At 40.9% G+C, this 26,902-nt stretch overlaps 1 protein-coding gene across 1 annotated transcript in view; it reads left to right on the forward strand.

The window, feature by feature from the left end:
* Window positions 1-402: 402 nt before the first annotated feature.
* LOC310926607 (1-phosphatidylinositol 4,5-bisphosphate phosphodiesterase gamma-1-like) overlaps window positions 403-26,902 on the forward strand; it is a gene marked incomplete at its 5' end in the record, with an annotated part of 34,604 nt that continues 8,104 nt past the window's right edge. Inside the window, 15 exons of the mRNA XM_083888775.1 lie at window positions 403-652; window positions 13,699-13,848; window positions 14,049-14,142; window positions 17,690-17,737; window positions 20,021-20,105; window positions 20,192-20,272; window positions 21,862-21,896; window positions 22,106-22,178; window positions 22,253-22,348; window positions 22,427-22,545; window positions 23,494-23,579; window positions 24,141-24,261; window positions 24,351-24,519; window positions 25,963-26,082; window positions 26,169-26,276. Of these exons, the coding sequence (XP_083744901.1) occupies window positions 403-652; window positions 13,699-13,848; window positions 14,049-14,142; window positions 17,690-17,737; window positions 20,021-20,105; window positions 20,192-20,272; window positions 21,862-21,896; window positions 22,106-22,178; window positions 22,253-22,348; window positions 22,427-22,545; window positions 23,494-23,579; window positions 24,141-24,261; window positions 24,351-24,519; window positions 25,963-26,082; window positions 26,169-26,276 (1,635 nt within the window). The remainder of the gene's footprint in view (window positions 653-13,698; window positions 13,849-14,048; window positions 14,143-17,689; window positions 17,738-20,020; window positions 20,106-20,191; window positions 20,273-21,861; window positions 21,897-22,105; window positions 22,179-22,252; window positions 22,349-22,426; window positions 22,546-23,493; window positions 23,580-24,140; window positions 24,262-24,350; window positions 24,520-25,962; window positions 26,083-26,168; window positions 26,277-26,902) is intronic.

A 26,902-nucleotide genomic window follows, 5' to 3' on the forward strand; every position in this document is an offset into this window, starting at 1 on the left:
GCTGTGGCGCAAACCCAGGCTTGCGTTTCCCTCTTATTTTTGCCGTCTTGGAGCAAAGGGACCAGGAGGAGGAGGACGCGCAGAGGGTGGAAACCTGAGTCCAGCGGTGATGAGAACTCACCCCGAGTGGATTTCACGAGTCAGCTGCCAGAAGCATCTGGAAAGGATAACAGAAGGATTCTCTCCCCCTCCAGAGGATCATCCACATCCCAGATATATTTGTTTTTTTTACTTCTGAGTACTTCAGCCTCTGACATTGTGTTTTTAATGTGAAATCATTTCACTCTCACACTCTCCTGAGTGGCACAGTTTGGGCTTCACCGCCACATCTTCTGCAAACACAATAGTTTGAATCATCTCCAATCGTCTCGACAGGTTTCCCCTTTAAGCCATGCAGTGAAGATGTGTGCAGCCAGGTTCAGCGGCTGCCTCAACGGCTGTGCCGAGGAGGCCGGTCCGGTCATGACCTCCAGGATGCCGGACTGGACAGAAGAGGCTGGTCCGCGCGTCCTCCACAGCCTGGAGATGGGCACGGTGATGACCGTTTTCTACCAGAAGAAGTCCCAGCGGCCTGAGAGGAGAACGTTCCAGATCAAGCCGGACACGCGGCAGACGGCGTGGAGTCGAAACCCAGACAAAGTTGAAGGCGAGAGTGAGTATTGTTCTTGTTGTCCACATGGACGGACGACTGTGGTCTGTGGTGCTATGACGTACTGACACAGAGTCAGTGGGGGACACGAGGCAAAACAGGTGGTAGCCGCTTTATGGAAAGGCTCACCTCGTAAAATCTGCACCTGCTTACGTCTACAGTATCATAGGGAAGTCATTAGGTGGCCTTTTCTTACCAGGAACTGAGTCCACGTGAGCTAAACATGCTCTGTTTCATCTGTGGACTTTGGTGTAAGAGAGTGAGCGGTTTAGAAATCTCAGTTTCTCGCTAGAAAAACTCACATTATTCATCTGAAAGTCTCGAGGCAAATCTAAAAAGGTAGCTTGTATATAAGCACTAATAGTGTCTGTGAAACTACTACCACGAGAGACGGAGACAGAACGACGACAAACAGATGCGAGTCAGAGAGACTCGGAGAAACTTAAATAGACACATTATTACCCACAAAAGCTACGAAGAAGCGATAAAATTCAGCTGTTCACGACGTCACTGCGGGGGGTTTCGGGTTAAGATTGAAGGTTTGGGAAAGACATGTTAAAATTTTGGACACAGCAGTCAAGTTACGCGAGTATACGACCACCCGTTGGCTCTCGGGGGGCCAATTTTTTGGGGTAATTTACCGCAAACATTGCCGCGGTCACGCTGTTTTTTATCATATTCACCAACAATAGTGGTGTCCACCAATTTTCAGGTGGAAACCATGTAGTCCCTGTAGACCAGAGCATGGATCCCCTGACCTCGGGTCTCAAGACTAAAATCCACTAATGAGGGTTGGGCTTGGGTTAGGTTTGGTCACGTCAATTCACACGGTGGTATAATATAATAACAGTGAAGTTCTCTTAGTGAATAAATAGATGTATGATTGTCTTAGGGTTTTGGATCGACGGCAAGGTGTGACGCGATCAATAATTTGTCATAATTTGTCAAGTATCGCAATTGTAGACCACACCCTGAAAGCTTCATGTAAATTAGCAATGTTTGTTACTTCCTGTTGCCAGTAGGTGGCTTCGCAGGTCATCGTCATGGACTAATTGACCCTTAAAAGAAGACGGGAGGAAACCCAGGGGGTAAACCCCCAGGCAAAAGCCTTCGGTCGAACCCAAATTGGCAACCTTTTTGCTGTGAGGCTCTGTCTCTAATCTGTAGAGTCCATCTGCATTTGTTTGGCTTGATTATTGTGCAGATGGTAAAAGAGGTCAGTGGTTGGGAGTCGTGTTGTAGGGACCGGCCTGCAACGCAGCGTTTTTACACCATGTACAGTTTCCCTGGTCTGTGCTCTAACTGCTCAGATTAAACTACAGAAGCACACTCAAGTCTCCACGATTAACCTCGTTCTCTTTCACATTTTTTCTCCCCTTCACCTTTGTGTGTGTGTGTGTTGCATTCATGCACACATCCTGCCTGCATCCATGTTATATGGAATACCACAAACTGTGCTCTTGTGGCAAAGAGAGGGAAAGAAATGCAGCAGAGAGCCACAAGCCGGAAGGGAAGCTGTGGTCAACTGCAGACAACTGCAGCCTCAGTTGATGGAGCTAACTGAGCTATACCACGTGTCCCAAACTGGCTCTTTTTTTCCTAAAAGGAACCAGGGTTCATATGGGCCCTTGAAATCCTTGAAAGTGTATTAATTCAAGACTCAAGATTGCCTCAAATGGACATGGATCGGTGCTTAAAATCACTTCTTCCCGACCCTCTTTTTGTAGTCCCTGCTTAAAAATGACATAAACTAAATAGAATAAAACTTCTGCAGTTACAAGCTCTATGTGGATTATCCTGCTATCAAAATAAAGATAACACTTGTGAGATTCCACCAGAGGTGTAAGTTTCACTGTAGATGCCACTGTGTCAGAGTAAATGTACATGGAACACAGCATAACTGAAGTATTTTTTTCTCTCGCCTAAAAAAAATATTGCATTTTAAAGCAAATATCACCTTTTAAAATATGCAGTATAGGAGCTTAAAAACACATGGAGGTCACGTAACAACATGTGGACATGAGCTGTGCAAAGTCTGATGCTGCTGAAATGAAGCAGAGTGAAATTACAGAGGTTTTAGTAAAGAGATGTCTGGGCATTCTCTCTTTTGGCACAGCTTGGCACCATCTCTGCCATTTGAGATTTCTTAGGTACCAAATTATTAAAAACCCATTTAATTTTATTCATATGTCACTATTGGTCTAAAAAGAACTTGTTGATAGTATGATAACTCGCTGTGAATCGATGCTCCCTGTGCGGTGCGTAATAACAACTCTGTGAATCTGCAGCGTCTTCAGTTACGCAGCGCCATAGCTCTGGCTTACCTCGGTCAATTAGGGTGCTGCTCCTGCTGTTTGATCCGTCAGTGTTTTAACTGTATGTGGTGAACATAAGAATGGTTTATATGAGCTTTTAGCTCGGTCCCGGGGGGCAACCGTGAAGAAGAGGTTAAATGTTGTGCTTGATGTACGTAGGGTTAGTCATCTCGATGACTAGCAGTGTTGTGGACACTGTCCACTGTCTCTCTCTCTCTTTCCGCCGTTGACGTGAGAGTCCGTGCAGAACAATGAGCGAGTAAAGTTGAGCAAAGAGAGATCAAATGACGACCTGATTCCTGGGAAATGAAAATTCAAAGATCTCCGTCAAGACTGACTTTGACCCAAGATCCTAAAAAGGTTGTCCTGATGCAGAACATGCTGCAAATCAATAAACGTGGACGCCATCGTGGACAAGCTGTGTCAGCACATTCAATCCTTGGATTTGATGTCAACCAAAGGTGTGGGAACCCTGAAGAACACACATGTGAACTCTCTCTTCCCCCCATGACCGTGTAGAGGACGACCTCCCACCTCTTCTGACAGACACATCACGACCTCTGTGGCCTGAGCTTCCGCAAACGTCACCCCTCGCTGAATCTTACTCTCGACAGAAAGGACGGCGTTCTTGCCCCGGGCCCCCAAAGCTTCCTGTCTTTCTGCCCCGACATCAAGACTGATTGTGGGCAGAGGCGGTCCTTGCTGGAGTGGAAGTTAAAGCAGCAGTGGCGAAGTTAAAGCAGCAGCAGCAGCAGGCTGTTGTTGTTGTTGTTGTGTAGTCGAGGCGGGATGTCGCAGCACCGGTCGGCCCGTCTGGGGTGTAGAGGCTATTGTCTGGATGCCCTGGATTCTGTGGCCCGGGGGGGGGGGGGGATTTGTTACAGTTGCGTTCACTGGCATGATAGAGTTTCCTTCTGTCTGCCATGTGTTATTCTACCAGACTTTGTGGTAGTAAAAAAAAAAACTGTACTGGACTCCACCCAAATGAGAAAGAAGTAGTTCTATAGATTGTCTTTTTTCCGTCACCCAATTTGGCTAGCACTTTTTCTTCTTTTTATTTACTTATTTCTTTTCTCAGTTGCCCTGAGAGCTCAAAAGATAAGCAGATGAAGAAAAGATCTTCACCAAAGTTGAGTTGATTCCTTGATTACACTAGTTTTTCATATAAGGGTAATTTGCTTCTTGGGCTCTTTGGCCCGATCTTTTCTCCTGTCTTTCCCAGAACCAATGTCCATCCAGCAAGTTGAAACTAACTTTTATCTTCTTTAGCTGTTTTTGGTCATTAATCGTCAGGAGAAGATCATAATATACACTTTTTTCAGTGAAGATGGCGAAGAAAAGCTCTTCTGCTGTAAATATAGAAAGTTGAGTTGATTCCATGATCGTACCTCACTCTTAGAAATAAAAGTGCTAAGTAGAACCATATAAGGTTCTTCGGCTTGTCCTCATAGGAGAACCCTTTTTGGAGGGTTCCACCAAGAACACTTAAAACCCTTTATTCCGGAAAGGGTTTTTTAAGGGTTCTCTGGATCAAAATGGTTCTTACTGGAACCATTGGTGTTACCAAGAACCCTTGAAAAACCCTTTATTTATTCTGGGAAAGGGTTTTTCAGAAGCAAATGGTTCCAGGTAGAACTTCAGCCCTTGTAGAAGAACCCTTTTGGAACCCTTATTTCTAAGAGTTTAGTTTAGTTTTCCATAGAAGGGTAATATTGTGCAAGAGCGTTTTTTGTGTTTCCTTATATTGTTAAGATCACTTCATATTTAGCTTTATAAACGTGATTTTGCATGTCCAACAAGTCAAAACGTACTTTTATCTTAAAGTCAATTGCTGTTTTTGGTCATTAATCATCAGGAGAAGATATCAATGACCCCCAAAATACAGCCATTTAACCCATAATCTGTGCCTGGCGTTGCTATTAGCCGGTAGCATGTGGAGCGTCCATGCAGAGTAATAAGTAGTGGTAATCTTTAGTCTCCACACAAGGAGCAGAGGCAGCGAGTTAAGAGTCCAATCTGACCTCTAGGAAACCAAACAGTAAAAAATGTAGCAGGTAAAAGATAAATAAGTGTGTTTTTTTAATGTCTTTTCGCTTGTTTTTGTATGTTTTATGAAGTCGCAAGTGTGTTTTATGCTTAGAGCCACTGTAGATTTCACTTGTTTTCCATTTGTCCTTCGACAGAAGCTCAGAGTCTAAAGACCGCAGCGCGCACACACACACACGCACACATGCGTGGGTGTTGTTTCTACTCACGGAGCCTTGTCAATTATTTATCCATAATCATAAACCACAAAGATCCAGCAGCAGGCTGACACCTACACTGCACGGCCTCACACACACACACACACACGCACGCACACACACATGCTTTTATAACCCACAAGCGTCCCTTTACAAACAACCTCCCTGTGGACAAACCCATCAGTACATTCCAGGAACTCAGTGGCTCTCCTTCACTTTATCTCCCACAGCTCGCTCTCTCAGTAATTCCCACTCCCTGCTCTCAGTTTTCCACCTTTTCCCACCCCGACGTATTCACCTAAAGTCTTTTTTTTCTTCTTATTTCTCACTGTTTTCTTTCAGTTTCACTTTGACTTTCACAGGTCAATCACCTGGTATTCCTAATGTTTATCTAACTGACGCCCCCCCTTTAACTCCGCTCTCCTCCGCCTCCTCTCCCACTTTTCCTTCCGTTTGGTATTTGTTGCCCACATTTTTTCCTCCCCTCCTGTTTGTTTTAACATAACGTCGCTCCCTCGGTTTTCTAGAAAATCAGTGTTTTTTCCTTTGAGATGAGCTCCACATAAGCAGCGGAGGCATTACGTTGCCACGGCCACACGGGAAGTGTGTGTGTTCCAGGGTTATCAGGGAGTGTCTGTCTTCCTGTCTCCAATTGAAGGACAAAAGCGCCAGCGACTTCTGCAGGAAACGGAGACGCGGATCGCAAACGAGGCGCTCGATGCCTCTGATACGCGCCGTGATATGCACGCGTTAAACAAAGGACGGCACTTAGCCGTAAAATCCTCCTAATATGTCAAAGAGAGTCAGTCACTCGGTATTTTGAATTTGAATGTAGTAACCGTTTTTGGCCACATTCTTACATATGGCACCTTTAAATAATTCTAAAAAAGGAACAATTTGATCAAGAGTTTTAAATCCTTTAACACCCGGGCGTATTGCAGACAACAGGTTTGCGCAAGTGTACTTTGCATTAGCGTACAAACACGACGGTTTGTGCTAGCTGAAGAATTTTAACGCTTTCTGAAAGCTGAGAAGTTGCACGTCAATGCTGACATGACGTTATTCCGGTGATTCAATTTGCACTGTTGCAAGAAGGCTTTGCGAATCAGCGTCTTTGTTGCCAGAAAGGGAAAAAGTGGGGGAAAAACGCCTGTATATGGTTCCTATTTTTGGGCCTGTTTTTGGACATTGAGACAAAAAAATCAGAGAAATTATGTGTTAAATATGTTTTATACTGTTCAGATTTCATTGTTTTTCCTTCATTTTAAATTGTTAATACACTATTTTTAAGTAAACTGTAAATAACTGCCAGATGTTAGCTTAATGCTAACTTTATTACGCCATAAGAAGCTGAAATTGTAATTTTAAAATGTATTATTGCTTAAATTTGACTTCATTGCATATCCATTTGGATGCATATTTTGCTTTTGGTCCAGTAATTGATTATTTTAAGATAATAAATAAGGTTAACAAAATATCAGACGCACAGCCTACAAACTTCATCAGCATAGAACAGAGCATTAAAGGTGCATTATGTAATAAATCTAAAGCAACTGGTCACAAAATCCTCCTAATATGTCACAGAGACTCAGGAATAATGTTCATATAACAAACTGAACTCTCCAACAACAACAGTACAGACAAAATATTTGCATTAAAAAAAATATTTTGCAGACTGCAAATCATGTTTATGTTTTGAAATCATGTTTTGGCATGTGGCGCCACCTACCGCCGTCTACCAATCATTGCAGTCAGTAGAGTCTCAGCTGCCGAGCAACCACGGGTTGCCACTTACGTCAGAAAACGAAACCTAAAATACCTCTGTATTTTGAATTTGAATGTAGTAACCGTTTTTGACCACATTCTTACATATGGCGCCTTTAAAATACGGAATAAAATGACAAAGGAATAAGAAAGTAAGCTTTAACGTGCATTTCAAATACTGTAACTGCGCAGTAATCCTATAAATACAGTGAGAGAGTCAAACTCTCACTTATACCATCTTTATTTCACAGCTCTCTCGTTCTGTCTTTGCGTTTCTCTGACTTACTGTAAAACTCTCCATACCATCTGGCCCGGGGGAAGTGATGTCACCAGCTGTACCAGGAACAGTTTATTTCACTGCACACACCAGCACACACTGCAATTATCAACGGCTGGTGGTTTCAGGTCAGCAGTGCACGCAGCTGTTCAGAGACTGAACGTACGTTCGCAGTCTTTCAGCGGCAGTTTCTCCAGAAAAAGAAGAAAAGTAGTCGAGTCATTTATGTGCCGCTCTGATGAAGAAGCAGCCATTAGGGCTCAGTGGAGTGAGCGATTTCGGCAGAAAGGCTGCGTTATTTATACTCCACAGGAAAACAAACACCTGCCCCGCCCCACATTCATGAACGCTAACGTCGCGACGCAAACCAAACAGGAGGGTGAACTGACCCAGAGAGGAAAAAAAAATCGCCGACACTTTCTCCAATCGAAACATGCTTAATCTCGAGGATTTAACCCCACAACCCCAGTGTGACGTACTTCAGGCGTGTCCGAGGAGGGAAAAACCTCAGTGTTGTGGTTGTAGTCGTTGACTACACGTTAGCTCCTCCCGCTAATAGCGACCACAGCTAGTTGGGAATATGTAAATATTAGCGTTTTCCCGTGAGTTTTGTAAAACGTGCTCACCAGCAAATTGTATTACTACTGAATCGGTCAAAGTTAGCGTTAGCCTGAAGCAGAGAATTTGTAATGTTCATAAAATGGCTCCGACTCCGGACGTCTTGTCTTGTAGTGATAGCTAGCCATCAATTATTTGCTATCACTAGAAAACCACGGTGTGTGAACTATGTTATGAGCGCCTAGCATAGCGCAGGACGGCTCCGTGCGCATCATAAGGACCTAGACTAGTGCTGTCGATTAACGATTAAAATATTTAATCGCGATTAACCGCGTTAATGTCATAGTTAACTCGCGATTAATCACACATTTTTATCTATTCTAAATGTCCTTTGATTTCTTTTCGTACCATTATTTTTACTCTTATCAACACAGAAGAGTGGATCGGCTTGCTTTGCGTAAATGGTTTTTGCATTGTTTTGTTTTCGATCTAGCTATATCCGCTGTAGTTGTTCTAAAGTTACTAGTTGTTGCAACAGCAAGCGAAAAAAACCTCAAAGTATGCTCGGCCAAATAGAGCGTTAATCTCACGTTAAAAAATTTTACGCTGTTTAAATGGGTTTGTGTTTGCGGCGCTAATAACGCGTTAAACTGACAACACCGGCTTGACGTAAAAACAACTCCGTTAACAACGACAACTTTTCTGTCCTCATTTGGCGCAAAATATCCTCAAAATTCAATTTGCGTTAAAGGGATAGCTAGCATTATATGTTTTGTAGCATCAGACGATAATAAAACCAAATTTTTCGAGACTAAGAGAGACAAAAAGATCGGAAATCAAATCGAATTTAGGATTTTTAGAATTGTGACTAATTCAGACTCAGTGATGCATGTATTGTCTGACAATTTAGAGCGTCCACTTAACTTAAACCCCCGCTCTGCGTGATTGTGGGATTGTGGGAGGAAGCCGGAAAACCCGGAGAGAACCCACGCCCACACAGGGAGAGAACATGCAAAACTCCACACGGAACAGTTGCACCAGGATCTAAACCTGTGACCTCCTCGCTGTGTGCATTAGTGAAGCGTTAAATCACTATTACGTTATCTTTTTGTAATTTTTCACATCTCTGATGTCCCTCCAGTTTGACCTCTGTGTCATTCTCCCCTCACCTCTCTCAACCCACGTGTTTTATTCATCAAATCATCAAAGTTCACGTCGGGCTGTTCTCCAAAGCTCTTCGTTATCAACGCCGCGTTTTCAGCCTGGACCAGGATTAAAGGCCACATTCGGAGGATTTATGAGTGCGAGTGCGTATGAGGTCAAATTCTGCTTCAAACTATTGTTTTTTGAGGATATTTTTTTGGCCAGTTCTCTCCGTTTTCCTAAGACTCGTCGTCCTCGAGGCATTTTAGCTGTGCTTGGAACAATAGAAAAACGTGTGTGTGTGTGGCCGCAGTCATTTCATGTTGTATTGTGTGAGTCAGACGTGCAGGGTGTGCGTTACAAGTCTTGGAGACCGAATTGTGACGTCCGGCAGGCTGTTTGCCTCACTGTCCAAAGTCCAAGCTAAACGGCAGGAAGTAATAAAGGACGAGATCAGAGAAAAACAAATACAAGATATGAACGGGGGGGGGGGTTCTATTCCACCCATCGCCCTGATAACTCAACCCCAACCCCTCCAGGTTTGCACGTTAGGGAACATACGCTACCGTTCAAAAAATGTGGGGTCACCTATACAATTTGTTAGTGTTTTCAATTAAAAGTCACACTTTTATTCATCAAAAGAGTTGCAAAATGAATAGAAAATATAGTCAAGACATTGACGAGATTAGAAATAATGATTTTTATTCAAAATAATCATTTTACCCTTTCATCAAAGAACCAGCAAAACTGTTTTCAGCTGTGCTAACATCATTGCACAAGGGTTTTCTGATCATCCAATAGCCTTCTAACGCCATTAGCAAACACAATATACCATTAGAACCCTGGAAATGGGCCTCTATACACCTATGTACATATTCCGTTAAAAACCACGACGTTTGCAGCTAGAATAGTCGTTTACCACGTTCACAATGTATAGTGTATTTCTGATTCATTTAATGTTATATTCATTGAAAAAAAAATTAAGGACATTTCTAAGTGAGCCCAAACTTTTGAATGGTAGTGTAAATATTGGAGTGTTCCAATGCTAATGGAGAACACAATGGGGACACCGTAGCTCTTCTATGTCTCCTGCTAACACTTACAGTAAATCACAAACTAGCACATTTGGAATAACAACTCCTGTGTGTGTCGTGTTGTGAAGTCTCAGATTTTCTTTATGGACGTTTGTCGGTGTGTGAGGCAGTTTTACAAACTTCCGGCTTCCAGTCTTCAGTTTTACAGCTGTTAAAGCGGACCTAGACCGGAAGTTCCAATTAACGCTGTTTTTTTAGTGTGTATCTGCATTATTACCTCGTTTATGAAGCCCTGACGGTTCGAAACAAACAGGCCAATCACAAGACAGTTGGGAAGGCTCTATACGCTGGCTGGCCAATCACAACACAGTCTGTCTTCTGGGTGTGGTCTGAAACACCACGGCTGAGGAGAACGTCAGTAAGGAGAGATTTCTCTCGGCTCGTTTACAGCAACCAGGAGGTTTTTGACCATAAAAACAAGTTAATGTATGTAAGTAGACCTCCATAACTCACATATATGTGCAACAGGACCACTCTATGTGAGCTTTAAAACACTCCAACTGCAAGAAGAGAACACATAAGAAGGCATATATATATATATTTTGCCAGAAGATGGAGGTCCACAGAAGTGTCAGCAGTAATAATGCGTCCGTACTTCATAAATTTGAAGATTTTTACCCTAAATTAACTGCTTCAGAGTCATTGTGATGATTAAACGTCTTCGAGGGGGGCTGTCTCCACCGCCCCCTACTGTCTGTTTGTGGGAAAACCAGCTCTTAGAAAGATCAGGGTCGCCGACCTTCCGAGTCCTCAGAATCGGGGGAGACTTTACGGCACTTAGCCAGGTAGCGGATATAAGATTGATAGCAGCTATAGCGTTATTTTAGTCGTTAGAGGAAGAGGAAACGACAGTGTGACTGATTTTGGAACATCTGATCAGCGAGTCGTCGCTATGGTTTTTAATCCACGTGAGTATTTCTGGCAGAGGAATCGTGGATTTGGGATGTAAGTCGGATCGGAATCATGTCGCCCAGATGTTCACCAAGTGCACGAGGACACAAAAGCCTCGTACGTTCTTATAAAAACTTAGTTTAACGAATGAGAACTTTGATTCGGGCTCACTTTGTTCTGCTGGTTCCATCGCTGATCCTCCTCCCGGCAGATTATGGATGTACGTGTCCATCTGACGATAACGGAGCTTCTCTTAATCTCGTGCCAAGTGTGCTCGCTGTCGTCTCCGCATGCCGGAGCCTCGGATAGAAACCAGATTTCTCCCTTTGGCTCAGTTTGACTCAGGATTGTAAACAAACCTGCTGAGATCGGCCGACACTGACTTGGAGGTTAAACTCAGCAGCAACAGGCTCGGATTATTCATTTTTCCCGTTGTTCCTCCTGTTGGATTGACATAATTTGAAATAGGGGATGAGTCTATCATCCAGATTATCATCAGTTTAGTGGAGTAAACATGTGTTAGCCAGAGGGATTTACGAGTGAATGTTTATGTGTGTTTGTGTAAGACGTCTGCCATGTTACTAAGCCAGGGTTTTCTCTGTGGGTGTGTCTCAAGTGTCAAAGCAGAGTCCAGAGTTTGCATCATTCTCTCATCGTCTTCAGTCGCTGCAGTGATTAACCCCTCGCACTGTGACACAAGCTTTCTATTGTTCCATTTGTACCAAAGCAAACACCCCTGACTTCTCGATCATGAGATATGTGATCGTAACCAGCCGTTAGTCCACGTTACAACCACAAAATATGCTGAATTAAGAGTTGGGTTTTTGGTGGAATCTCATAAAAAAACAAACTGCTATTTTTCCTTGAAATCCTTGAAAGTTTGTTTGAAAATCCCTTGTAAGTGTTTGAAAATCAAACTGAATAGACATGGGTCATTGAAAGTGTCGACATTTAGGTAAATGTCTCCCTTGTTTGTTACTACGCCACCTGCTGTTTCATGCCCTGCATTGCTTGATGTATGTAGGACAAACGTGGAGTTGTCCACTGTCTCTGTTGTTGACGTAAGAGAAAAAATCACGCACACTGAAAACTTTGTCAGTGAATGTGTGAATGAATGATGAGGACATGTGAATGAGGATGACAGGTGAACGATGAGGACATTAATGAGGAGGACAGGTGAACGATGAGGACAGGTGAGGGATGAGGACATTAATGAGGAGGACAGGTGAACGATGAGGACAGGTGAGTGATGAGGACATTAATGAGGAGGACAGGTGAACGATGAGGACAGGTGAACGATGAGGACTTGTGAATGAAGAGGACCGGTGAACGATGAGGACATGAATGAGGTGGACAGGTGAACGATGAGGACTTGTGAATGAAGAGGACAAGTGAATGGTGAGGACTTGTGAATGAGGAGGACAGGTGAACGAGGAGGACAGGTGAACGATGAGTACGTTAATGAGAAGGACAGGTGAACGATGAGGACGTTAATGGGGGGACAGGTGAACGATGAGGACTTGTGAATGAGGAGGACAGGTGAACGATGAGGACATTATGAGGAGGACGGGTGAATGAGGAGGACGTTAATGAGGAGGACAGGTGAACGATGAGGACTTGTGAATGATGCGGACAGGTGAACGATGAGGACATGTGAACGAGGAGGACAGGTGAACGATGATGACACGTGAACGAGGAGGACATGTGAATGATGAGGACAGGTGAACGAACAGGACTTGTGAATGAGGAGGACAGGTGAACGATGAGGACTTGTGAATGAGGAGGACAGGTGAACGATAAGGACATTATGAGGAGGACAGGTGAATGAGGAGGATGTAAATGATGAGGACAGGTGAACGATGAGGACGTTAATGAGGAGGACAGTTGAACGATGAGGACTTGTGAATGATGAGGACATGTGAACGAGGAGGACATGTGAACGAGGAGGACATGTGAATGATGAGGATGTGAATGAATGATGAAGACAGGTGAATTATGAGGACAGGTGAATGAATGATGGGGACAGGTGAATGAGGAGGACATTAATGAGGAGGAAAGGTGAACGATGAGGACAGGTGAATGAGGAGGACAGACAGGTGAATTAGTATTAAGATCCCTGAGTGAGTGACATTTGTGACCCTTGACCCATGTTTTTACATATATATATTTTTTTACTTTAATTAAAAACCATTTCATGTGAGGTTTGTGTTCCCTTGTCCTTTTTGCACGACACAAGAAAGTAACTAAGTTCATTTTAAACTAGCTACTTTTTTACTTTTTAGAGCAGTACTGTTACTTGTACTTAAAAAAAAAAATCTTATAAAAATAGTGGTACTTATACTTAGTAGAATATGTCAGTACTCAAAACTATATAAAGACATGGATGAAAAAAAAGGTCAATAAAGTTAAAAATGACTTATTTTCTGTAATTCTTTTCCCAAACACAGGTGAAAGGAAGTTACAGAAAAGTGCTCTGCAGCCATTAAACAGCATCCTGCCACAGACAGCTGTGTGTGTGTGTGTGTCTGTGTGTGTGTGTGTGTTTGTGTGTGTGTGTGTGTGCGTGCGCGCTCACACAGTACATTTGTTCAGCTCTCCAGTAGCAAATTTCAGTGTGTTTGGCAGGGAAATGAACAACGAAACCAAACTGTGATTTATGGTTGTGCATATTTGTGCTCATGCAACACTATCCTTCCTTCCTGCCTCCCTCCCTCCTTCCCTCCTTCCCTCCCTCCCTCCTTCCCTCTCTCCCTCCCTCCTCCAGTTGACATACGAGAGATCCGGGAGCTGCGGCTGGGGAAGGGCTCCCGAGATTTCGAGCGCTACCCGGAGGAGGCTCGTAAACTGGACTCCGCCCACTGCTACATCGTGCTCTATGGCCTGGAGTTTCGCCTCAGGACGCTCAGTGTGGCCGGTCAGTGTATATATATATATATATATATGTACAGTATACACTCACTCACAGCCCTTTGTCCTCCTTCACAAACACAGTGTATATGGATAAAAAAAAACTGTCCTGTGCTTCCATAAAATCAAAACCATTGAGATATCGTCTTGATTTCTAATTTTTTTATACCAGTGAAAGTTAAAAAGTTTTTCTCTGTGACTCGACAGCCTTCAGTGAGGAGGAGGTCAACATGTGGGTCACTGGTCTCAACTGGCTGATGGCCGACACTCAGAGAGCCCCAGCACCGCTGCAGATAGACAGGTGGGTGTGGTGATGAGCGGCAGGTTTGATTTAATCCTAGTCTCTGGACTCTGGAGTGAGTTTCCAAACACACCAGAGACTGGAACGCTTCATCCTTTAAACCAGTGTAGCAGTTGTTGCAGTCTGCAGTCTCACCACTAGATGTCACTATTTCCTACGCACTGGACCTTAACGCTTCTTTTTCTCTTTTTACTTTTTTTACACACAGTATTTGGGCCAAACTGAAGAGAATTTTTTTAATAATAAAGTCGTAATAAAGAATAAAGTCGTAATATTACTAGAATAAAGTCGTAATATTTAGAGAATAAAGTCGTAATATTACGAGAATAAAATCGTCATATTTTGAGAATAAAGTCGTAATATTACGAGCTTAAAGTTGTCATATTTTGAGAATAAAGTCCGATTATTACGATAATAAAGTTGTAATATTACTAGAATAAAGTCAGATTATTACAATATTTAAAGTTGTAATATTATGAGAATAAAGTCGTAATATTACGAGAATAAAGTCGTAATACTAGAATAAAGTCGTAATATTACGAGAATAAAGTCGTAATACTAGAATAAAGTTGTAATATTTAGAGAATAAAGTCTGATTATTATGAGAATAAAGTTGTAATATTACTAGAATAAAGTCAGATTATTACAAGAATAAAGTTGTAATATTATGAGAATAAAGTCGTAATATTACGAGAATAAAGTCGTAATACTAGAATAAAGTTGTAATATTTAGAGAATAAAGTCTGATTATTATGAGAATAAAGTTGTAATATTACTAGAATAAAGTCCGATTATTACAAGAATAAAGTCGTAATATTTTGAGAATAAAGTTGTAATATTACTAGAATAAAGTCCAATTATTACAAGAATAAAGTCGTAATATTTTGAGAATAAAGTTGTACTATTACGAGAATAAAGTCGTAATATTACAAGAATAAAGAACGTAATATTACTAGAATAAAGTCGTAATATTTAGAGAATAAAGTCCGATTGTTATGAGAATAAAGTTGTAATATTACTAGAATAAAATCGTAGCATTACTAGAATAAAGTCTTAATATTGCAATTAGAATAAAGTCGTAGTATTTTGAGAATAAAGTCGTAATATTGTGACAGTTCTAGCAAAAAGTAGGTCATTGTTAAAGTCATTATTATGTCATTCTGTGTTTATAGTATCTACTTACCACCCTGAATTTGGAAGTTTTATTAATTTTATTAATTTATTAACTTAGATTTGTAGCTTTCTAAACATAGAGCTGTTTTCCATTGTTCCTGCAACAGTAAACATCAGAACAGAGCAGTCCTGCATGGTCATGGACTGGTAGCATTTAAAAACTAAGCCTAAAAATACAATTACGGAAACAGAAATGTATGATATTGACGATCATAATTGAGGCGTTTTATTTGTGTGTTTTACCTGGTGGCATAAAAACGAAGGAACCAGCCTGAGCTGGAGAGCAGGCTGCCGGTCAGAGGGGAGGACAAATATTTGTTCTGGGATGAGGATGTTTGCTCCTGATGAAATGTGCGGAGGCACCGCTCGACTGAAGAGAAACAGAGCGAGGCTGTGAGGATGAGACAGGGTGTCAGCGGAAATGGAAATGCTAAATTTGTCTGTTCTCGATTGTTGTGTAAACTGTTTTGGGAGTGAATTAATCAGCTGCAAACTAAAGACATGTCAGTTTTCTTGTAAATAGGGACGAAAGCACTTTTGGACCCAGTAAATAGGGCGGAAACTACCAATTATTTTCATTACCAGTCCATTTCTTGATTGTTTTTTGGAATTAACTAAGCGTTCTTTTACCCATAAATCCAACAAATTGTGGAAAAAATGACTAAAATAACAACATTCTCAAGTGTTTTCGTTGTTTACAAATCAAAGATATTGACTTTAACACAAAAAACCTGGCCATTCAAGTAAATTAGCAAGATATGTTAATCTAGCACTCAACATAAACATTAGCACCAGAGATTATGACAGTCATTTTTATTCTGAGTGAAATATAACATTCTATTCCTTTTTAGTTATTTACAGTTAATTAATGGATTAATTAATTAATGAGAAGAACTTCCAAACGTATTTGCTTTAAGAAACATCCTAGAACACATCCTAGTTAGCGATGGTAACAGCTGTTGGAAATGTCAATGTCAATGTCAACTTTATTTATATAGCACATTTAAAACAGCCAGTGGCATACCAAAGTGCTTTACAGTAAAATAGTTAAAACAATAAAAGCAATAAAATCAATAAAGCAGATAAGGACAACGGATAAAAGCAACTAAAATCCGCCAAAGGCCAAAGTGAACAGGTACGTTTTAAGTTGGGATTTAAAAGTGGAGAGGCTATTCGATAGTCTGCACAGTGAAAAAAACAAAGACTATTTTATTAAATGTAGAGACTATAATTGTGTAATCTGCAGCTAAATTCTTTTCACGTTTGGCTCAACTGTGATTATCAATTAATAATAGGTGGCCGTTTTGTTTTATTTTTGAAAAGTTAAAAGTAAAGAACTTTTAACTCAACTAACACTCTAGCTTTAGCTGTAGCTGCAGGTGCTAGCATGCTGTTGGGGGCGAAATGAACTGTTTTAAATGTGTTTGTCATTCAAAACTAAATCTGTGAAGGTTCTCGTTCATCCAGGTCATCGTCGTGCTTGAGTCAAAGGTATAGTGTGTACAATTACACAACATTTCTGACAGCCATCAGTTAGCCGTTGTTTAGCTAGTCCATTGTAAGCTAATGTCAATACACAGCGGTCCAAAATGGCTGCCTCTGATAAAATGACCCTGCTCCTGATGAAAATACAATAAGTTCATCAATTCATACGATCAGGTGATGGTAAAATTTCTCAAGAAAATGTAAGTATATTTATTTTTTACCTTATATGAAAAGATTAACTCGACTCAAGCAAGAAAACGCACCAAAATAAAGGCTCAGCACGTGGTTTCTTGGAAACAAATCTGAAACCCAGGGACATAATATTATTATTATTCATGAAAAGAAATGAAATGCAAATTCAGAGTGAAGGAAAAACACAGAAGAGATTTCCATTCACAACCATAACCTCTGACACTGTACAACCTGGATTAATGATTTAGGAAAATACATATTTTTGAGGTGCATTATGTAATAAATCTAAAGCAACTGGCTATAAAATCCTCCTAATATGTCATAGAGACTCAGGAATAATGTTCATATAACAAACTGAACTCATCAACAACAACAGTACAGACAAAATATTTGCATTAAAAAAAATATTTTACAGACTGCAAATCATGTTTTTGCATGTGGCGCCACCTACCGCCTTCAAGCAATCATTGCAGTCAGTAGAGTCTCAGCTGCCGAGCAACCACGGGTTGCCAGTTACGTCAAAAAATGAAACCTAAAAGATATTTTGAATTTGAATGTAGTAACCGCTTTTGGCCACATTCTTACATATGGCACCTTTAAACGAAAGCCAATTTGTCTTTATTTATGTGTGAAATTATAATGAATTCGATGTAAAATTGTAAATCAAGTTTGTTGTTTCTTCTCTTTCTCTCTGTAGGTGGTTGAGGAAACAGTTTGACATCATGGACCGGAGCCACGAGGGCAGGTGAGTGAGTGAGTGAGTGAGTCGCCAACAAAAACCCCCATCAACACCCCGTCATAGCCGTTTACCGCCGCGCGTAAATTATGCTCATTGGTGGTTGTGTCACAGCGGGTGGGAAGCAAAGGTGAAACCAGATCCAGATGTGTTTCAAAGAGCTCGTCACGCTCCCGTGTCAGGGGGTCCGACCCTTAACTTCCGGTCGTCCACGCAGCCCTGGACACATCTATCAGGACGGGTTTTTTCTCTCCAGGCTTCTGTTTGGGTGGAAGCTGCTCCAGGACAAACAGCCTGCCGCCGTCCGATAAGGAGCAGGAAGTGATGCGGTGGGCTGGACAGGGCAACTTCCTGTCTCTTGTGAAAATAGCAATAGTGGCAGTCGTCGGAGACAAATCAGACCTGGCAGAGACAACAATCGGTCGTTGACCCCAAATGCTCCTCAATACTTCCCGAGCATCAACTCTGATTTCTCCTGTCGTTACCGACCCGTCCTGGTTGTGTGTGTGTGTGTGTGTGTTTTCTTAATCAGCTGAAGCGATTGTCCATGTGCTGTTTGTGCTAGAAAGAAAAAAAAAGACATAGTGGTAAAGACATTAGGAAGTGAACAGAATCTACTGTGACAGCTTATAGATGTAAGGACCACTTAGCTTTGTAAGGGCTTACTTTCCTGAGGTTAAAATGTTTCTTCTCGCTCCACATTTTTGCCGACTCGACACTGAATTCAGGACAAAGTCCTTCTGCTGAATCATGAAGCCTGAGTGAAAGCTTCCGAGCAGCCACTCAACACATGGAAGTTTAAACTGAGTGAGGTTAAACTCAGTTTAAAGATGCATTATGTAATAAATCTAAAGCAACTGGCCGTAAAATCCTCCTAATATGTCACAGAGACTCAGGAATAATGTTCATATAACAAATCGAACTCACCAACAACAACAGTACAGACAAAATATTTGGATTAAAAAAAACATTTTGCAGACTGCAAATCATGTTTATGTTTTGAAATCATGTTTTGGCATGTGGCGCCACCTACTGCCTTCTACCAATCATTGCAGTCAGTAGAGTCTCAGCTGCCGAGAAACCACGGGTTGCCAGTTACGTCAGAAAACGAAACCTAAAAGACCTCTGTATTTTTAATTTGAATGTAGTAACCGTTTTTGGCCACATTCTTACATATGGCACCTTTAATGCCTGATGCCTCACTGGGTGTCGCTACCTCATTTCTCCTTGCGGTGGCGCTACTCAAACGAATGAGGAAAAATTAGGTAGAAGTTAGGTGGCTCAGTTGGTAGAGCACCTGCCCCATATGCTGAGGCTGTAGTCCTTGCTGCAGGTGACCCTGGTTCGTATCCCGCACCTAGCGGTCTTTTCTGCGTGTCATTCCCCATCTCTCTGCCTCCCGTTTCCTGTCTCTCTATACTATGCTATCATTAAAGGCAAAAAAGGCCCAAAAAATACATTTAAAAAAAAACAAAAAACTTTCCACGTGAACATTTCGCTTTCTTCAGTGTCTTGCGCTAGCTGATAGAATATAAAGTTAAATAAAACATATCAGTGACGGTTGCTTTAAACTTTATAATAAACACATATTATAATATATAATAAACATATAAAAAAAAAAATCTTCTTCCACTAAAACTAAAGATGAAAAAGAAATGAAATGAACAAGCGTTTCAGGGCGTTATGTAAAGGAAAACCTATTTTTTCTTTTGCTCAGAATATGTTTGTGTTTGTTTTTGTACTACTAATTTTGGCCACTAGGGGTTGCCATTTCACTGCTATCTCATTCCAAAGTGTTTTTAGAAGAGTTTGAGTAGTCGCTCCTTTGCAAATACTTATGTATACTTACTTATATGTATATATATATATACATATATATATATATATGATATGTATATATAAATGTACATATATATATGTATATATGTATATATAAATATACATATATATATATGTGTATATATATATATATATATATATATATATATATATATATATATATATATATATATATATATATATATGTTGACTTCACACTGAGTTCACTACTTTCCTTTAATTTCTTTACTTTCTGTGTTTAATTCAGTTTTTTTTTCTTTGCCTTATCACTGAAATCTATTGAACAGAATAGAAAAACCACACATACGGCGCCATCTCCTGTTTTTCAAAGATCACCGTGTTATTTATGACATATACTCATTTAATTATCTACTCTGCTCGAGTGCATTCAGACTCATTCAGACTGTACTTCAGTTTGTCTCATGCTCTCCTGTCTTTATTTTCCTTGTCCAGCGTCACAGTGAAGGAGGTGAAAGCTCTGCTGCCTCAGATCAACTACAGAGTCCCCAACATGCGGTTTCTCAAAGACAAGCTGCAGGCGAGAGTGGATTATTATATATTAATATTATTATTGGTGTTATTATTTTGTCTCCACCTCTTCTGACTGTGGTGTCACACTGACAGGAAGTGGAGGCCAGGAGTGATCTGTCCTACCCCAACTTTGCACAGCTCTACAGGACGCTGATGTTTGACGCACAGAAGAGCGTGAGTGTCACACACACACACACACGCACACACACACGCACACACACACGCACACACACACACTTACAGATGAGCACACACAGGTGAATGACGTACTCAAATAAATTACTTAGGAATAAAGTAATTTAAACACAAGGGAGGGGACAAAAATACAAGTACCATTACTTGTATTTCTTTTACACGTATCCCTATTAACAACAACTCACTGCTGTAATCCCTTCATTTAATCCAATGGAAATAATCCAAAACAGAGCATCCAGGCTGCTTTTTTCTATTACGATGTAAAACGTATATAAAGAAGCAATAAGAATATGTAATATTGAGTGTCTTATATCCTTTTTTTCCCAGTGCAACTTGTAGGCAAAGTGATGAAATTGGAAATAGGTCACAGCTCAAAGTTCGTTTTTATGAACAAAAATTAGTGCTGCGCAAAAGGTTAACGCGCGTTAACGAATGACACGTTTCCATGACGACTGACCGCAAAAAGATACGAATGACGTCATGTCTACGTGCCCCGACACCGGAGTCCAGTCACCGTTTACCAGTTAGCTCCGTTAGCTGCATTAGCTCCTTTTAGCGCCGGTTAGCGCGCCTACAGTGGAACTGGAGGGGTCTGTTTATTAAAGGAAAAGAGCAGCGCTAACAAATAACCAGCGTAACAGCGTATGTGTGCCTCTGTTTTTAAAGTTTAGCGTTACTTTAGAGACTAATTTTAACAACCGGGAGTCACGTAAACATGACTTCACGCGCGTCTTTTTCCGGTCTGTCGTCACGGAAACGTGTCGTGCGTTAACATGCGTTATCTTTGACCCCGTTAACGTTTGACAGCACTATCAAAAATAAAACAAAAACGGTCTATGTTGTGACCTATGCACCATTATCACTACTATTATCGCTACTTAAATTAAATAAGAGCGATAATAATAAATAATATAACATTTATCATAATTTATCATCTTTGATTTAAAGGTGCATTATGTAATAAATCTAAAGCAACTGGCCATAAAATCCTCCTAATATGTCACAGAGACTCAGGAATAATGTTCATATAACAAACTGAACTCACCAACAACAACAGTACAGACAAAATATTTGCATTAAAAAAAATATTTTGCAGACTGCAAATCGTGTTTATGTTTTGAAATCATGTTTTGACATGTGGCGCCACCTACCGCCGTCTACCAATCATTGCAGTCAATACAGTCTCAGCTGCCGAGCAACCACGGGTTGCCAGTTACGTCAGAAAACGAAACCTAAAAGACCTAGGTATTTTGAATTTGAATGTAGTAACCGTTTTTGGCCACATTCTTACATATGGCACCTTTAACAACGCATAAGAAGACTAAAAAAAATGCATTTTTGTACAACACTCCCCTCCAGAATGACCATAGAAGGAGTTGTGTATTATTCCCACAGCAATTTGTTCAAATTTAAAATTAAAAGTAACGTTATTTGAGTAGATTCACCAGCACTGTCGGTCTCCACCTCTGCACCACTTGCATCACACGTTGAGCCCGAAACTGTTTATGCTTCACCTGGCTCCCTCCCACCTGTCCGTCACACGGTTCCTTCCCCGTTTGTGTTCCCAGATTATTGAGCAGCTGGAGCTCTCCTTCCCTCTGCGGTGAGTCCCTGCACCTTCACCTTCACCTTCACCTTCACCTTCACCTTCACCTTCACCTCCTCCTCCTCCTCCTCCTCAGCCTCCACTCCGTCGTATGCACACCTCCCCCACTTTTTTTCCCCCTCGGCTCTTTTCCTCATCATATGGGACGTTTTTATAACGTTTTTTTTTTTTTACATCCTTACATCACAGTGTGTTGTGTATTGTAGGAACGTTGACCGACCAGAGCTCTGTCAGATCTCGCTCTACGACTTCCAGAAGTTCCTGCAGATGGACCAGAAGGTACGGAGCAAACACAAGAGCAAAAAAAACCTACTTCTGACTGGTTTTGAACTCACTTGTTTGTGTGACTTCAGGAGTCCTGGGCGTCAGACCTGAGTCGTGTCAGAGAGTTTCTCATGGGCTACATCAGAGGAGGACCACAGCCTGAGCCCATGCTGCAGCTGGACGAGGTGAAGCAACTCACAAACTCTACTTTATATTGTTCTCTTACCTCTGTCTGATCGTTTTTATTTTATTTTATTTTATAGTTCCTGACCTTTCTGTTCTCTAAAGAGAATTCCATGTGTGACCCTCGGCTTTCACCTGTCGTTCACGACGACATGAAAAGACCTCTGTCTCAGTACTGGATCTCCTCTTCACACAACACGTAGGTTTAATCATAGAAATATGTAAATAAAAACATATGTATTTTATATATATAAAGATGTATATATGTACTGTATATTAGTGCTGGGCACGTTAACACGTTAGCGGCGGTTAATCGTAGTTAATGGTGGCGGCATTCACGCACATGAATGCATGGCGCGTTTCCATGACGACTGACCAGAAAAAGACACGCGTGACTCTCGATAAAAATGAGTCTCTAAAGTAACGCTAAACTTTAAAAACAGAGGCACACATACGCAGTACACAGGTACGCTGGTTATTTGTAGCACTGCTCTTTTCCTTTAATAAACAGACCGCTCCAGTTCGACTGTAGGCGCTTATGGCGCTAAAGGAGCTAACGTAGCTAACTCGTAAACGGTGACTGGACTCCGGTACCGCGGCACGTAAACATGACGCGTCTTTTTCCAGGTCAGTCGTAATGGAAACACGCCATGCGCTGATGTACGTTAACGTTGACGCCGTTAGCGCATTAACTTGCTAACGTTACGTTATGATGATGTTCTCAAATGTTCTTTTTTGTCCTCAAACCAAAAAAACCCATTAATTTTTCAATGATGTATTCGTTTTATGGAGCAAAGAAATCCAGCATTTTCGGATTTTTCAACATTTAAGAAGCTGAAACCTGTTTTTATTGTTGAAAAACTCAACTCATTATTGGATGATTCATAATGATTGAGTGTCCTTTCATGGCTGCTTCTTGTTGTTATGTGATATCAAAACAAGTTTATGAGCAGAAATTTCACATTAGTGCAGAATTCTGTTGCGTTTTTTCACGTAGAAGTTCGGATATTTTTGAAAACTGTATTATTACTTATAACTGAACGCTAATTTGTGACCACTGACAGGACTTAGCACCTAGCGTAGCTCAGAATTGTTGACTTGTACTGATGACGTCCTGTTGAACTCGTGTCTGTGCTCGTCGTCTCAGCTACCTGACCGGTGACCAGTTTTCCAGTGAATCGTCTCTAGAAGCCTACGCTCGCTGTCTGAGGATGGGCTGCCGCTGCATTGAACGTGAGAGGTTCAACCCTTCAATTTTGACTTTTGAGTACAACTTTTCCAATTAACTTTTACTTATTTTTCGTTGTTTACAGTATTTTAATGTTCTTTACATTTATATTTTAACATACTATATTTAACTTTCCGATCCTACAACAATATACAGAGAAAATTTGAATTTTCTGGCATATTTACGAATGGTAATTAATCGTGATTAATCCACAGCGACCCTGTGATTAATCTGATTAAACATTTTAACTTTTAACAGCCCTAATAAAAACGGATACATTTTATAAACTCTGGGAAAGAAAAGCTATTTCAAACTATGTTATTGATTACCTTTATTGTATAATATGAGTAACATGTGTAGGAAAACTGATGGTTTTGGATTAAAAAATCAAATTACGTGGTGTTTTTGTGTCGTTACGTCTTACGTAGTTGTGATTTATTACGTATCAGTGATTCACTTTGGGTAAAAGTGAAAACGGATGTGAGATTTTCAGAATAAAAGAGAGCCGTTCTCGTCTCCATGGTCTAAGGCTCAGTCAGGTGTGTTACTGTGTCCTCTGGTCTTAGTGGACTGCTGGGATGGACCGGACGACCTGCCGATCATCTACCACGGCCACACGCTTACCTCCAAAATCAAATTCCTGGACGTGCTGCACACAATCAAAGAGCACGCCTTCGTCACATCCGAGTGAGTGCGTCAGTTCCAAAAAAAATCTGCTGAATTATCGCTGCTATTAGTGCTACTAACGCGGGGGTTACTTCTTCACTTCTGTGCAGGTATCCTGTGATTCTGTCCATCGAGGACCACTGCAGTGTCGTCCAGCAGAGGAACATGGCCACACACTTTAAGAAGGTGTTTGGAGATCTGCTGCTCACCAAGCCGGTCGACAACAACACCGAGGAGCTACCGTCGCCGTACCAGCTCCGCAGGAAGATCCTCATCAAGGTACACGGGAACGCTATAATGTCTTCAGAAGTTGTGTGAATGTGTGAGAGGACGAGGGTTCATTTGCTGCTCCATGAAAGTTCATATCATGTCAGAGTTTCCTGGAGCTCTACTTTCTCTCTCTTATTTGCAAAGGATTTTCCTTGAAATTGCACAGTGTCGCAAATTTGCTCGACCGACAGAGACGAAGGTTCCCGTGTGCCCCAAATTCAGCCAAGAAAGAAAAAAAAAATGCTTGAGCAATTACTCTCCTTGTGCACTATTCTACGGATAAAATCAACTACATCAAAACATGGAAAATGAAGCTTCCTGTTTCGATTAATAATGTCTTACAGCTGGTATATTTTATATACTGTACAGCAGGGGTCTCAAACTGGTGGCCCGGGGGCCACATGCGGCCCCCCAATCGATTACATGCGGCCCCCCCACTTAATATCATGTTATAATGAAAACATGGCCCACGACCTCATCGTCTTTTAAACACAGTGTGTAGCTGAGGCACAGCGAAGTGATAGAATATAATATATGTTTGCTAGCAATGTTTTTATAACAGTAATAATAAGACATTTGGTCATTATTATCCCATTATTAAATGTATCATATACAACATTCAATTACATGTTAGGGCCCAAACCACGAATGGCAGTTGCCGAAACGGCTCCTGGTATGAATTTTAATGACAGTTGTCCACACTATTATTTATGTAATTTAAAATAAACGTCTGTTGTTTTTTTTCCCCACTTTTTGTTCTCGAGGCCGGCCCCCTCTTGACCACAATAGATGCACATTGGCCCCCAGGACATTTGAGTTTGAAAGCCCTGCTGTACAGAGTGTCATTAAATGCTTCATACGTAGATCTTTGGTTGCCACTGCTGCTCAAATCTAATCTTTTGAAGATATACAGTATTTTTTATTTTTTTTATTTTTTTTATTTATTATTTCAGGACAATGCACATTAATGAACATATACAAAAGTACATGTAAATGCGCCAGATTATAGCCCAGAGGCTAATTTCCATCTGTAGTCCATATTAGGCAGGTTGATGTTGGGATAAAAAGTACAAGATTTATACATAATAAAACGAGCTATACAAAACAGCAAGGAAAAAAAACAAACACAGAAACCCCAAAATGAATTAGTATGTTTAGTAATGAGTGCATGTTTGGTTAGTTCTAAGCCACGCTTTAACATGGCTCTTGAAATTGGCCAGAGTTGGACATTCCCTTATAGTTGGTGGTATTGTATTCCATAGTGCACTACCTTTAATAGATAGTACACTATGGCTGTAGGAGGTTTTCCTAAATGGAACCTCAAAGTCCCTGTTAACTACTGCTCTGGTTGCCCTTATAACGTAGAGCCTTCATAGTCGACTTAAACCTGTGCTGGCGTCTCATTGTGTTGGGTTAGTTTAGTTTAGAACTGTTTCGTTTGTTGTGTCGCAGCACAAAAAGCTGGTGGAAGGAACTCTCTACGAGGAGGTGACGTCGGCCAGTTACTCTGAGAACGACATCAGCAACTCGCTGAAGAACGGCATCCTTTACCTCGAAGACCCCATCGACCACGTGAGTTTGTAGACTTCATATATATATATGTTATATATATAAATATATATACGATATTAAGTGTGGAGTGTGTTTCTGTTTGACAGACATGGACTCCACATTATTTCGTCCTGACCACGAATAAGATCTACTACTCAGAGGAGACGTCTCATTACCAGACGGCCGACGAAGAGGAGGACGACGAGGGAAAAGAGGTAGAGACACCGTGGTCACCGTCGCGATGATGATGATGATGATAATGTCTATCTAGAAACAGTGCTGTACGCACTTTGTTTCAGCTGTTGTTTCATCATGCTCTTAGATAGATAGAGATGAATAAAAACAAATAAATTATAAAAACATGAGACCTAATAGAGCTAAGAACAAACAGTAACATATACAATAAAACAACACAATACTGTAGAAAGAATAAAAACAAAAAATACAGCTAAAAAAAAAAAAAACGTCTCATACTGGGTCGAATGTAAAAATGGGACCATTTAAGGATTTAAAAACAAATAAAATCAACTAAAATGAACTCTAAAGTGCATGAAACCCTGATTTGTGACTGTAAGCTTAACTCCCATTTACTTTTACCACAAGGTGGCAGCATCACCTATTAAAAGTGTGTTAAATGGACTGCAGAAGAGGTGAAATCAATTTACAAGGGTCATTGAATGCACCTTTAAAGCTGAACACACTGTGGGCTCACCTGGATCTTTCATCCATGCTTGTTTTTGAATTTGAGTTTCCAGTATGTATAGAAATGTTTTATTGGTTTTAATAACACAAAAACAATTTTTTGGGGGGAATTTTATGAATGTATTTGCCTGCAGCCTGT

The sequence above is a fragment of the Microchirus variegatus genome, assembly GCF_963457635.1.
Source record: "Microchirus variegatus genome assembly, chromosome: 4".
NCBI lineage: Eukaryota > Metazoa > Chordata > Actinopteri > Pleuronectiformes > Soleidae > Microchirus > Microchirus variegatus.